At 43.8% G+C, this 15,314-nt stretch overlaps 1 protein-coding gene across 3 annotated transcripts in view; it reads right to left on the bottom strand.

Annotated features, from left to right (window-relative positions):
• cfap20dc (CFAP20 domain containing) overlaps positions 1-15,314 on the bottom strand; it is a 635,198-nt gene that overhangs the window by 127,642 nt on the left and 492,242 nt on the right. For all 3 annotated transcript variants that reach the window (XM_070895235.1, XM_070895233.1, XM_070895234.1), the window contains exon 14: positions 2,235-2,453. In XM_070895235.1, the coding sequence (XP_070751336.1) occupies positions 2,235-2,453 (219 nt within the window). The remainder of the gene's footprint in view (positions 1-2,234; positions 2,454-15,314) is intronic.

Genomic DNA, 15,314 nt, shown 5'->3' with positions numbered 1-15,314 from the left:
ATTTTAAGAGCCTCCTCAAAGGGCCGCAAACGGGCGCAATTAGCGGGAACTTGTATGGTGATTAATTTGATCTGGGATGTGACCAGTTTTATGGGCAAGGCCAGCTTCTAGTGTGATGTTTTTTAATCGTTGCAAAAGATTGCGGAAACACAATTTGCGCTTGAAAATTCTTGATATTTTGCACTGGTTTGGCCGATTTCATGTAAATTACGCTGGAAAAACCAGCAACTCTATCCCAATGTGTCTGCATTTAAAAATAATATGTGCAAACATGAGCAGCAGTCACTTGTAAAGACATGATTGTGGATACCAGGATCAAATATAAAATGATGGTTGCACAGATTAGATCAAACAAAAGGAAATTAAATTTGCTTTATAAAAGGGAAATATCATAGAAACATACAAAATAGGTGCAGGAGCAGGCCATTTGGCCCTTCGAGCCTACACCACCATTCAATATGATCATGGCTGATCATGCAACTTCAGTACCCTATTCCTGCTTTCACTCCATATCCCTTGATCCCTTTAGCCGTAAGGGTCACATCCAACTCTCTTTTGAATATATCTAACGAACTACTGGCCTCAACAACTTTCTGTGGTAGAGAATTCCACAGGTTCACAATTCTCTGAGTGAAGAAGTTTGTCCTCATCTCGGTCCGAAATGGCTTACCCCTTATCCTTAGACTGTGACCCCTGGTTCTGGACTTCTCCAACATCGGGAACATTCTTCCTGCATCCAACCTGTCCAATCCCGTCAGACTTTTATATGTTTCTTTGAGATCCCCTCTCATTCTTCCAAATTCCAGTAAATATAAGCCTAGTCGATCCAGTTTTTCCTCACTTCAGTCCTGCCATCCCGGGAATTAGTCTGGTGAACCTTCGCTGCACTCCTTCAATAGCAAAAATGTCCTTCCTCAGATTAGGAGACCAAAACTGTACACAATATTCAAAGTGTGGCCTCACCAAGGCCCTGTACAACTACAGTAAGACCTCCCTGCTCCTATACTCAAATCCTCTCGCTATGAAGGCCATCATGCCATTTGCCTTCTTCACTGCCTGCTGTACCTGCATGCCAACTTTCAATGACTGATGTACCATGACACCCAGGTCTCGCTGCACCTCCCCTTTTTTCCTAATCTGTCACTATTCAGATAATATTCTGCCTTCCCGTTTTTGCCACCAAAGTGGATAACCTCACATTTATCTTCATTATACTGCATCTGCCATGCATTTGCCCATCACCTAACCTGTCCAAGTCACCCTGTAGCCTCTTGGCATCCTCCTTACAGTTTACACTGCCACCCAGCTTAGCATCATCTGCAAACTTGGAGATATTACATTCAATTTCTTCATCTAAATCATTAATATATATTGTAAATAGCTGGAGTCCCAGCACTGAACCTTGTGGTACCCCACTAGTCACTGCCTGCCATTCTGAAAAGGACCCGTTTATTCCTACTCTTTGCTTCCTGTCTGCCAACTGCCAACCAGTTCCCTATCTACATCAATACATTACCCCCAATACCATGTGCTTTAATTTTGCACTCTAATCTCTTGTGTGGGACCTTGTCAAAATCCTTTTGAAAGTCCAAATACACCACATCCACTGGTTCTCCCTTGTCCACTCTACTAGCTACATCCTCAAAAGATTCTCGAAGATTTGTCAAGCATGATTTCCCTTTCATAAATCCACGCTGACTTGGACCGATCCTGTCATTGCTTTTCAAATGCGCTGCTATTACATCTTTAATAATTGATTCCAACATTTTCCCCACTAATGACAGGCTAACCGGTCTATAATTCCCTGTTTTCTCTCTCCCTCCTATTTTAAATTAAACTCAATCAAAATAGACTAAAAAATAAAATTGAGTAAATATTTTTACAATTAATATGATCGTTTTACGTATGTCCAGAAATTACTGTTTGCCATATTAGCATAGCAACATTCATGAGTCTGTGTAATATTTCTTTGTGTGCTATCTCAACAGAGGTGTTAATCTGTTTATTTTAAATAGAATAACACCTTGTTAGTATAGTGAATAGAGCAATGTCATACAATTGTATTAATCATTCACAGAACAATAACTTCTAGCTTATATGGATGTTATTTTGATTTTCTACAGTACAAGCCTTTCCCTTGTTATTGCTATGTGCGGACATATAACACGCATAACTGCAAGACCGAATGTAAATGCACATTTGAACAATTTATTAAGCCGTTCTGTCAGACTCACTGGTCCTGTGTGCTGGGTACTCCAGATGCTTGTATCATCACTGCTTGTGCTGATGCTATCATCACCGTAAACACAATAACCAAGCTGAACTGCATTCAAATGGTTTGTCTTCCCATCATCCTCCATTTCTTCAAGTTGCTGTCTTCGTAAACTAGCCAGCATCTTTGCTTCATCAGATTCACTCATATCCTTTGGCTGATAGTTTAGCCAGTTATATTCCTAACAAGCAAAAAACACAGTAATAATGATGTGGCTGCACCAGAATTCATCACCAAAAGAATGTAGCAGACATAGCATCCCCCCATTCAATAATCCAACTAACATTGTTGACACCTTTCTAGTTAGTGGTTCTGTGCCTCCAATGTGGTGAAATATTTCTGACACATTTTCCCAAGTATTTAAAAACAAACAGTTCATATCAATCAAACATTAAAAACAAGCTTTACATTGCAAAGCATTCTTATGATGAGCTTTAAATTTACATTTTCTCATCATTGAACTCCCCACTGATGCACTTTCCTCTTTAGGTGCAAGCAGTAGATGACATGCCAAATTCTTCACTGTCTGTCAATTACAGCTGCTGATCAGCCAACAAAAGCTGCCATTTGTTGATGGATCCTTTAAGTAAGCTTCCTTAGAAATGCTCATCATCAGCAGAAAATAAAGTTGGAATCTCTTGTTGTAAACTCCACGAATCGTCAAAAATAAGGGAATCGCAGGGGAACTATTTTTAATATAAAGTACTCTCGCTCTCTCCCTTAAGATGTCAGAAAAGCTGCATTCTTCAACAATCTCCTATCTGAAAGAAGAATTTTAACTGTAATCACATGCTCAGATTCTTCTGATTTTGCACAAGTAGCTGCTGAACATCCATCATATCAAAACCCTTCAAACTGGATGCAGGAAGTCATGATATTGTCTCGCTAATGTGCCAAAATCAATTATTTTGATTCACGTTTCGGACCCCTCATACCCTTTCCTGCCCCCTCGAAGCCTGCAGAGAAGCTTCCTGCCTCAACTTGTCTTCTCTTCTTGACATCATAGCTGCATTCAAGAATTTAGTAGGAAATTGTGGAGTTAAACCTGCATCTGACTTCTCTGTGGCACAAGCCAGTGGAAAAGAAAAATACAGCACCACTGTAGCATTTATTTTTCTGCTTCTCTGTCCTCCTACAGCATACCATCCACTCCCTTATCAATTCTACTTAGTGATCTTTTTCAGAGGTAGGCAAGTGCAACTTTGATTGAATCACAATCAACTTTCACTCCATCCTGGTAGGCAAGTATCTCACACACACTTGCTGCTTCCTCCGGACCACCTTATTAAAATCCGGAACTTGTTTTGTGGGTAATTCTGGGATGATTCAGACCTGCATCAATCTGTACTGCAGCTTGCTATTACATCATTGCAATGGTCCACTATGGAAAAATATTGAAGTCTGGATAGATCATTAGCCTCGCCAACTATTGTTTCTTTTTCATCCTTCATTGTCTCAATTGGTCTGTAATCTGCTTTCTGTTATAAATGTATTCAAATATTCTCAGCCATTGCAGTTTGCTCCAGTGTCAACTTACTTTTCTGTAAGTCCTAACATTTCACGTTTCCATTTTCTATTATTTGATATTATGACAATTTTAACCTCCACATGCACACTAACAACACCTGCTTTACCGTCCACGTTCTCCACTGATCTAAACTTTACACTATCCAAATGCTGCTCCAAAATAAAGACCTTAATGAGAAAAACATTTCTTCAGTTTAATGTTGGCAGAGCTGTCCTCTGGCTCCTGCTATCTATCACCTGTGTGTCTCTGGCCTTGAATCCATTGATCTCCCCATTGCATCTTCAGAATTAGTCAAGATCTGTGGATTCTCTGTGGGCCATTTGAGCGAGACAAGTTTTTGCTCCCGTATCTGTCACCGATACTGCTTTCTTCCACCTCCATGGCCCAGAAATCCCGGTTTCTCCTTCCTGTGGGCGTTCGACTGGAATCTAGAAAAAAGAAGCGCACCTACCTGAAGCCGCTGCGCCCATGCGAGATCCCGGTCTTGAGGCCTCCTCTGATCGTGCACGCGCTGCGACGCGCATTGGGACGTGCGCAGGCCTGGAGCTGGAGTCACATGGCTCTGGGCAGCCAATCATGTATAGTATATTCTCATTCATAATAATGGGAACTCCATAAGTTGGAAAAAAACCCAAAATACACATAACCAATAATAAGATAGAAAAAATGCACAACATATTTTTATTAATTTAAATTAAAGTTATTTATGTATTTAAAAAATATATATTTCTCCGATTTTTAAAAAAGTTTTTTAAATTATGGTTTTAAATAAATTTACCGTAGTCGGAGGGTTTTTAACAATAAAGTGTGTTTTTAAAATGTTATTTTACAATGCTTTTAACAGACGCAAGAATTTTGAGGACATTTGCTGGGCAAAATATGGATAAATCCTGCAATCTTGCCCGTGCAAATGTCCTCGCTCCCGAGATACGGAGGATCTCTCAGAAAAGCCAGTTTTCAGCGCATGCGTATTGTGCGCTGAAAACCGGCTTTTCCGATGCTTTCCTGGGTCCGTAGAAACTCCATACAGACCTGGGGAAGCCGGATTTTCAGGATATATTTCACTCTCCTGCTTAAACCCGAGTCTATGCTTTTATGATCTTGAGGATACTCTTCTTCAGTGCTCTTGTAGAATGGTTTCAGGGATGAGGATTGCAGCTACATGGATAGACTAGAGAAACTTGAGTTGTTCTTACAGCAGAAAAGGCCATGGGAGGAGATGAAGGATTCAGACAGAGTAAATAAAGATAAACTGTTTCCAATGGCTGACTGATAACCAGAGGGCACAGATTTAAGGTGGTTGACAAAAGAGCTTGAAGCAACATGAGGAAAACATTTTCACATAGCGCGTGGTTAGGATTTGGAATGTACAGCCTGATGGGTTGGAGATTAAATAATTCAATATTAGCTTTCAAAAGGGAATTAGAAAAATACTTGAAGAAGATAAAACTGCAGGGCTTTGGGGAACGATGGATGAACTACAACAATTGTACATCCCTGTGTGGTGTAAGAATAAAATTGGAAAGGTGGCTCAACCGCAGCTATCAAGGGAAATTAGGGAAAGTGTTAAATCCAAGGAAGAGGCATATAAATTGGCCTGAAAAAGCAGCAAACCTGAGGATTGGGAGAAATTTAGAATTCAGCAGAGGAAGACTAAGGGTTTAATTAGGAGGGGGAAATAGAGTATGAGAGTAAGCTTGCAAGGAACATAAAAACTGACTGCAATAGCTTCTATAGATACATGAAGAGAAAAAGATTAGTGAAGCCTAATGTAGGTTCCTTGCAGTCAGAATCAGGTGAATTCATAATGGGGAACAAGGAAATGGCAGACCAATTGAACAAATACTTTGGTTCTGTCTTCACAAAGGAAGACACGAATAACCTCCCGAAAATACTAGGGGACCGAGGGTCTAGCAAGAAGGGGGAACTGAGGGAAATCCGTATTAAGTCAGGAAATGATATTAGGGAAATTGAAGGGACTGAAGGCCGATAAATTCCCAGGGCCTGATAGGCTGCATCCCAAAGTACTTAAGGAAGTAGCCCGAGAAATAGATGATGCATTGGTGGTCATTTTCCAACATTCCATGGACTCTGGTTCAGTTCCTATGGATTGGAGGGTAGCTAATATAACCCCACTTTTTAAGAAAGAAGGGAGAGAGAAAACAGGGAATTATAGACTGGTTAACCTGACATCGGTGGTGGGGAAAATGCTGGAATCAATTATTCAAGATGTAAAAGCAGCGCATTTGGAAAGCAGTGACAGGATCGGTCCAAGTCAGCATGGATTTATGAAAGGGAAATCATGCTTGACAAATCTTCTAGAATTCTTTGAGGATGTAACTAGTAGAGTGGATAAGGGAGAACCAGTGGATGTGGTCTGGTGTATTTGGACTTTCAAAAGGCTTCTGACAAGGTCCCACACAAGAGGTTAGTGTGCAAAATTAAGGCATATGGTATTGGGGGTAATGTATTGACGTGGATAGAGAACTGGTTGGCAGACAGGAAGCAAAGAGTGGGAATAAACGGGTCCTTTTCAGAATGGCAGGCAGTGACTACTGGGGTGCCACAGGGTTCAATGCTGGGACCGCAGCTGTATTATACATTTACAATATACATTAATGATTTAGAGGAAGGAATTGAATGTATTATCTCCAAGTTTGCAGATGACACTAAGCTGGATGGTAGTGCGAGTTACGAGGAGGATGCTAGGAGGCTGCAGGGGGACTTGGACAGGTTAGGTGAATGGGCAAATGCATGGCAGATGCAGTACAATGTGGATAAGTGTGCAGTTATCCACTTTGGTGGAAAAAACAGGAAGGCAGATTATTATCTGAATGGTGACAGATTAATAAAAGGTGAGATACAACGAGACCTGGGTGTCATGGTACATCAGTCATTGAAGGTAGGCATGCAGGTACAGCAGGCAGTAAAGAAAGCAAATGGCATGCGAGCCTTCATAGCGAGGGGATTTGAGTATAGGAGCAGGGAGGTCTTACTGCAGTTGTACAGGGTCTTGGTGAGACCACACCTTGAGTAGTGTGTGCAGTTTTGGTCTCCTAATCTGAGGAAGGACATTCTTGCTATTGAAGGAGTGCAGCAAAGGTTCACCAGACTGATTCCCGGGATGGCAGGACTGACATATGAAGAAAGACTGGATCGACCAGGCTTATATTCACTGGAAGTTAGAAGAGTGAGAGGGGATTTCATAGAAACATATAAAATTCTGACGGGATTGGACAGTTTAGGTGCAGGAAGAATGTTCTCAATGTTGGGGAAGTCCAGAACCAGGGGTCACAGTCTGAGGATAAGGGGTAAGCCATTTCGGACTGAGATGAGGACAAACTTCTTCACTCAGAGAATTGTGAACCTGTGGAATTCTCTACCGCAGAAAGTTGTTGAGGCCAGTTCGTTAGATATATTCAAAAGGAAGCTAGATGTGGCCCTTACGGCTAAAGGGATCAAGGGGTATGGAGAAAAAGCAGGAATGGGAAACTGAAGTTGCATGATCAGCCATGATCATATTGAATGGTGGTGCAGGCTCGAAGGGCTGAATGGCCTACTCCTGCACCTACTTTCTATGTTTCTATGTGAGAGTGGAGAAGTGGGAAAAAAGCCGGCACAGACCCGATGGGCCAAATGGCATCATCCTGTACTGTACTAGTCTATGGGCCCACATTTCCCCATGAGTTGCACCGTTTTTTTTGGTGTAACTTGATTTTTCTGGTGTACCCTTTTAGCTGCAAATATGGCCATTTAATTTGCACCAGTGTAAATGAGTTAGTTAGGTTTTTTTTTAAGTCAGTTTTTTTTTCAAAAGGGGGCGATCCAAGCCACTTACACCATTTATGCCAATTTGGTCAGAAAAAAGTTGTACTAAACTAACTTAGGGCAGCGAATGTGTCCACTTTTGTCTGCACAGAAAGACCTTACTTACAGTTCAGGAATCGGTGCAAGTAACAACATTTCAAGCCCCACCAAGCACCAAACAAAGCACAAGCAGTAATAACCATTCAATAAAAACTAAAGAACTGAAGTAAATAATTAAATTAACAAATAAAGAGCTGCAGTAAATCCTACCTTCAACTAAACTCGGCATGGCTGGCCGTGTAGAAGTCCCTTCGGCCCGGGATAGGGGAAGGAGAACACGGCTGCCACCCCATCGACTTTCAACCCTTTTCGGGCGGGAATTTTTTCCCCTTTTTGCCCATTTTTCGTGTTTTTGGTCAGGCTTTAAAAACGGCAGCCTGACATCAGAGGCATGGGGCTTCGGCTCCCTCATGTGAGGGACCGCAGACGACCCAGTTAGCCCTGAAAGGAGATCGGAGATCGGACTGACTTGGGCGCATGCTCAACGGTCGGCAAGTGTGCTAGAGCCAGGCAGGCCACGTGTGGAAGGACACAGGTCCAGCGCAACACACGGCACTATGATTCTAAACATCTTTGCACACTGACATCTTCAAAGAATTTCACACATAAATTATTTGTAATACAACCTAATTGCATGCTGCTGGTTATTTATTGATACACAGGATGGGATGTAGGTTAAGCACATGGCTGTCACTGTATATGTGCTTCTTTAACATGACAAGACCGCCACCCAGTGAAACGAACGTAAAGCCAGCCCAGCATGGCAAGCGACGTCGCTGCACGACAAGCTATCCTTGGTCCAAACCACTAGACTGCAGCCAAAGATGACCAACCTCTTCCCCCCTCTCTGTCGCCCCGATCAAAACTCAGTCGCACCAACCTGTTTCTTGCAGCCCTCAGGGGTCGGCCTGTGCGGCAGGTCATTCGGCCTGGGATAGGGGCTGGATGCGTCGTGCAGGCATCATCCTCACAATCATGGGACGGAGCTACTGCGCATGCGTGACTGCCCTACTGCGCACGCGCGCAGCTGCCGGCACTGTTTTAGGCGCAGGGCTGTAGCTCCATCCCCCACTTCACGAGGAGCGCCGCGCCAGGACCTGGGACACACAGCAGAGCGGCCAGAATCGTGAGTATGTTTTTCGGCGCCGTTTCCAGCACACAAAGTCGCCGCATCTCGGGAGAGTGCGCCAAAAAAAAGGGGTTGGGGACATTTGGAGCCAATAATTCTAGATAACCTTCCTACATTAATCATCCACAAATCACAATTCATTCAGAAAACTGAACACTGCATTGTCACCTGTACCAAGCCCCAGTTTCCCATTACCTCTGACCTTTCCAAGTTCCATTGGCTCCTGTGTCCCAGCAATTCAAATTCAACAACTTGCATTTAAAAAAACTTGCAATCAAGATCCTCATCCTCACTTTCAAATAATGTCATGGCCTTCCCATTCTAGGTTACAAATCATCTCTAGTCATATGTCTCCAGTTGCATCATCTACCCCGTAACATTGGGTTACTTCTTGACCCTACCTCCCTCCGCTTCAAACTTGGTGGTTAATCTTTCAGCCATACATTGCCACTCTTTAGAATTCTCTTTAGATCGCTCTGCTTTGTCACATTCCTTGTTGTTTTCAAAACCTTTCTTTTTGTCCCTTCTCTTGATGCCCACCACTTTTTCTCCTTAGCTATAAAGCCAAGCATCTTCCTGGATGTGAGCAGAACCACAGAAATATACATTGATGCTGCCATTTAAATAACTTAAGTACGTATCATAAAAGTATGACCCACTTCTACATGATATGCACGCTCTCCAGTTTACTTCAACACATAGGCCCCAAGTTTCCACATGATTTGCTCCTGATTTTTAGGAGCAACTGGTGGAGAACGGAGTATCTTAGAAATCGCAATTCTCCACATTTAAGTTTTCTGCAGTTCTAGTCAGGTAGAACAGTTTCACTTTTGAACAGAATTTTTTTTTCAAAAGGGGGCGTGTCCGACCACTGACGCCTGATTTGAAAGTTTCCACATTGAAAACGTACTCCAAACTAACTTAGAATGGAGCAAGTGAAGATTTTTGTAGGCTTGAAAAAACCTTGTCTGCACATTAAAAAATCAGGCGCAGGTTACAAATTAGGCGTCGGGAACGAGGTGGGGGGGGGGAGGGAAGTCATTAAATTCTACAATAAATCCTTATTTATACTTATACAAATATTATACAAATAAATCCAACCTGAATAAACATTTATAAGCAAAGAAAAGATTAAATAAACCATGTTCCTACCTGTGTGAAAGTGCTTCAGGCAGGCTTTTCAGGCAGCGGTTTGCCATCGGGACTGACCGACGGCAGGGGGAGGGAGAAAGCTGCAAGAAGCCTGAGTGCTTCAGGCAGCCGTTTGCCGTTGGGCCCGACGGACGGCAGGGGGAGAAAGCTGCAGGAAGCCTCAGTGCTGATCATGGAAGGGCAATATGGTTTTATTAAAAAATTTTAAAAATTGAACAGCTACAAAAAATTTGAATAGTCTCAAACACGTGTCCCGTTTATCACAGTCTATCTTTAATTACAGAATGCACTCCCTCACACACAGAAATATCAATAAACAAATTTTCACTTTTTCTGCAGCACTTTTTAAAATGGCCTAGTGCCAATGTTTACTTCAGACTGCGCATGCGCGAACGCTCCAACGCGCACGCGCAGGGTTGCCGGCACCAAAAAAACTCATTTAAATTGTACCCGCCCCCTCCTACTTACAAAATCGGCGCGAGTGGTAGGCTCCGCCCCCTGTGCGCCGCGCCAAGCCGACATCGAGCTGCAAGGCGCTCGAGAATACCGTGTTTATTTTCAGGCGCCGTTTTCGGCGCGAAAAACGGGCGCCCAGCTCGGAGGGGCGCCTGTTTTGCCGCGTGTGGAAACTTGGGGCCATTGCCTTTCTGTTTATGAATTTGTAATGCATTTGAGGAGGGCTAACAAGGCAAGGGAATACATTATAAATGGTAGGATATTGAGAAGTGTAGAGGAACAGAGGGACCTTGGAGTGCATGTCCACAGATAGCAGAAGGTAGCAGGACAGGACAGGTAGATAAGGTAGTTAGAAGGTATATGGGATACTTTCCATTATTAGCTGCGGCATAGAATATAAGAGCAGGGAGGTTATGCTTGAACTGGATAAAACACTAGTTAGGCTACAGCTAGAGTACTGTATAGAGTTCTGGTCACCACATTACAGGAAAGAAGTGATTGCATTCGAGAGGGTACAGAGATCATTGGCAAGGATGTTACCAGTACTGGAGAATTTTAGGAATATGAGGAAAGATTATATAGATTGGGGGTATTTTCTTTGGAACAGAGGTGGTTGAGGCGAGACTTGATTGTGGTGTATAAAATTATGACGTGCCTAGAAAGAGTGGATAGGAAGGACTTATTTCCCTCAGCAGAGAGATCAATAACCAGGGGGCATAGATTAAAAGTAATTGGTCGTAGGATTAGAGGGGTGTTAAGGAGAACTTTTTTCACACAGAGGGTGGTGGGGGTCTGGAACTCACTGCCTGAATGGGTGGTAGAGGCAGAAATGCTCATCACAGCTAAAAAGTATTTGGATATGCATTTGAAGTGTCATAATCTACAAAGCTGCGGACCAAGAGATGAAAGTGGGATTAGACAGGATAGCGCTTTTCGGCCAACACGACACGTCGAATGGCCTCCTTCTGTGCTGTAAATTCCTATGATTCTGCTCCACTGTTGTTATAGCCTACATAGCTGTCCCTCCCAACTTTAAAATTCACACTTTTGGCACATTCATTTTTATCATCAGTTACTCCAGCCATCACTACAATTTACTTAGGCCATCTTAAATAAGTACAAATCTGGACTGCGTATTTTACTTATCTGCCACTGAAATCAATGGGAATCACTATGTCTGCACATATTGATATTTTGTGCTTTGTGGTGTCAAGCACATCCTATAGCATTCCAAGGTTCACAGCACGTGATGCCCGACACACCTGATCAAACATGTTGAATCTACTTATCAGTCTGAGTCTACCCAGTCAAGGAGCATCAAAAGGAGAGTATTTTTGGTGCAAGTCATGTGGAATCTGATCCTATCCACATATGGAACTAAAAAGAATACTGGGGCAACTGTAGGGCAATCCAATTTTAAACCTTGAAAAATAATCTTGCAGCATGTGTTGAAATATGAATGTCTTGCAATTTATGCTCAGGATATATTTTGAAGCTATTACAAGAAGTAGCCAGTTTTCAATTTTCTGTTTCTTCATTTCCTGTACAGATTGATTGCTAGCCTACTTGGTGTTAAACATTAAAGTATTATTTAAAGGTGAAGAAACGCTACAAGATGGCGCTAAAACAGCATTCAGAGCTCTACCACCAGCTGATGGTGGTTTCAGTGCCGTACGCCACATCCGTCTTGCCAGTAGCGTTGCCGGTAAACTCAAACAACAGGGACATTGCAATCAAGTAGATTGTGATGGCAACGCTCACTTGATGCCCGATCTCCCAACTTCGTTTTGGCCATTGAACGTACTGGCTAGAGAAAGCAATGACAGGTTGAGGTGACAAGCAGCAGCAAGACCCTGGCTCCTGCGATGCTATTTAAAAAGGGATCCCCGCCAATTACTCGCACTTGACAGGGTTTTGAAGTTAGCGTGGCTGTACATTAAGAACAAAACTTGTTAATTATTTCTGAAAAGCTTCAATCTACAACACTTGCTAAACGTCAGGAGTCCTCAATTTCTTCACCTGCAGATCCTTCCAATCTGCAGCAGGAAACATATCTAACATCTCAAATTCACCATTCATCGTTGCATCCGGGTGGTCACTGAGGCTCTCTACAGCAGGAGAAGGGACTATATTGGCTTCCCAATCATCAGAGAGAAGCAGGACGAGCGTGCATGTAGCATGTGGCTTTGCCTGGATAGCGGGCTTCCCAATGTCGTAGGGTGCCATTGACTCCATCCACATGGCTTTGCAGGCACCGCATAACAATCCTGAGATCTTCCATAACCACAAAGGCTTCCACTCACTTAATGTGCAGTTGGTGTGGGATCACACATAGCAAATCCTCAACGTCAATGCCCGCTATCCTGGCAGCTGCTATGATGTCTTCATTCTGTGCTAAACAGGTGTGCCAGAACTCTTCTAGCCACCACATCAAGCTCGCGGGCGGCTGCTCGGAGACACGGGCTATTCGCTCTCCATCTGGCTCATGACTCCCCTCCGCAATCTCAACACTTGAGCAGGTGTCCCATTTTGCAGTGGTCTGCTTTATGCTCCACAACTTGGCCATCTTGAGGGCGCAGCCCTTGCCAGCATTCATATAAAGAGAGCCATGCTGCCACCAGGAACATCATCGAGCACACCATCAGCCTACTGAAGCAACAGTTCTGCTGCTTGACCGCTTGGGAGGAATCCTCCAGTACATGTCGGAGCAGGTGTCCAATTTTGCAGTGGTCTGCTTTATGCTCCACAACTTGGCCATCATGAGGGCACAGTCCTTGCCAGCATAGATTACAGGACCACCTCAGGAGGATGACGAGGGTAAGAAGGAAGAAGACGAGGAAGAAGACGAGGAGCAAGAGGACGAGGAGGACAAGGAAGAGGAGGAACAGGAGGGAAGGCGGAGACTGCGAGACAATCGGCCTTCCGGATGGGCTGTCTGTGACTTCATTAATGAAACCCCAAATCCCTGTAACTCACTACATCCCCATCATACCATCCCTGTCTCACGCCATTATCATAGCGTCCTCTTGGGCGCAAAGGTGAAATGAGAGAGCACAAAATATTCCAAGCACAATTGATAAATTTATCTAAACATTTCACACATATCGCATGAATTCTAATAACTAATGACCCTTGTGGCTGTCATAGTTGAATAGCTGTCATTGTCTGCAAGGTACGAAATGTGGGTGTGAGTGTTGCTGGGCGAGTGCTGGGGGTATGGTGCATTGAGCTGTGTGAAGCTGGCGGTACAGATGATGGTACGCAGCATTTGTTGAAGCCTTCACTCACCCTGACGACCCATGTAAGATTGTTAAACTACTTCCTGCACTGGGTGTGAGTCCTGGGGACCACGGTGCTGCCCGTGATGTGGTGAGCCACCTCCCTCCGCATAATCCGGCAGACTTGTGGTGAGGGCCTCCTGCCAGTTTCCAGGTACAGGACCACCTGCCTTCTCGCCACTGCTAAAACCAAACCTCCAAAGCTTCATCGGAAACCCCCCGGGCTCTCTCCCTGGGGCGACAATCTGTTACTTAAGTGCTACTTCTCCTTGTCCTTCTCCTTATGGTTGTTGAGGCAGCTGCACACCCAACAATGCTGAGAATGATGTGCTGCAGCATCAATGAACTTCCCCTTTAAGTAGTGAAAAAAGTCTGTGGCAATTAACTTGTGTTTAGACTGCCCTCGACATTGGCGTTGCACTGAAAAGCTGGACCAATGAGCTTGAGTTTTTAAATGAGAATCAAGACCTCAATCATTTTAATGAGGAGTGAGGATGATTTTTTGCATGCAGCCCAGACGATTTTTAACAAATGCTACTGAACCATTTTTAGTCTAAACACTGCCCATTTATTAGCTATAACAAATTTCTAGCCCAAAAGGTTGTGTTAGAATGATATTCTTCACAAATCAAAAAACTATCTAGGTTTGAAATGATTGAACAGTTGCATTTAAAAAATGGTCTGTTGTGTATCTACTTAATGCACTGAATACTGATAAACACATAGGGCCTGAAATTAAAGAACTTACTGCCCACTGCCACCGACATTCATCTGGTTGAACCGCCCAGTGCCACTTTCGACGTGGCCTGGAGCGGGCTGGAGGAGAGCGCCGCCGGGAAGCGCCCGCCGACGTCAGCGGATGGCCGAGTCGCACAATTGACCTCCCGCTCGCCGAGCTGCGATATTCATGTGGGCGGAAGTCAGCGGCAGAATGGGGGTGGACCGCTGGCTGGAGGCTGGTCTGTCTCCGACGGTAGGTAGGAAGATGGTGAAAAAAAGGTTAGTACCTTTTTATAATTTGGTCTCCTGAAGGTCTTCAGATCGTTTTCTTTATGGTTTCAGATCTTCGACCCTCCATGGGCCCGACTCCATCCTCGGCAGCACTTGGGCGGCAAACGCTTTTGCCGCCGAGAATGGGAGCTCTTGTCGGCTGCTGCCCAGATTGGCAGCGTAAGTCGCTCATTTGCCGCCCACCGACCTTCGAGGGACCTCTCCGATGAAAATCCCGCCGAAAGTACCGTCAGAGACCTTGCCGACCATCGGCAGTCTTTTGGGTGGCACTTGGGCGGGCGGGGGCCTTCATCAATTTCAGGCCCACGAGTTTCTGATGAAATGAGTCAGCATTATAATAAACTGAATGAAAAAACCCAAGTTGAATCATTGTATTGAGCAATTCATTCTTAAACAGAAGGCACTTAATAAACATTTGATGCAGAAATTGGATCATTCTTCTGAAATGTGCTGCTATCTCCATATTTATTCTGCAAAGAATTAAGAAACTGATCCTAGAAACCTTCTGTGCAAGAATCAAGAATTCTGTATGATGGAAGTGAATGGGAAGTAGCTTGCTTCACTTAAATTATATGCTTGGGTCAGGTATACTATCATCTGGACTTGATCACCAGATATATA

Source organism: Pristiophorus japonicus, chromosome 12 (assembly GCF_044704955.1).
Source record: "Pristiophorus japonicus isolate sPriJap1 chromosome 12, sPriJap1.hap1, whole genome shotgun sequence".
NCBI lineage: Eukaryota > Metazoa > Chordata > Chondrichthyes > Pristiophoridae > Pristiophorus > Pristiophorus japonicus.
This window is presented reverse-complemented; position numbering and strand designations above follow the sequence as displayed.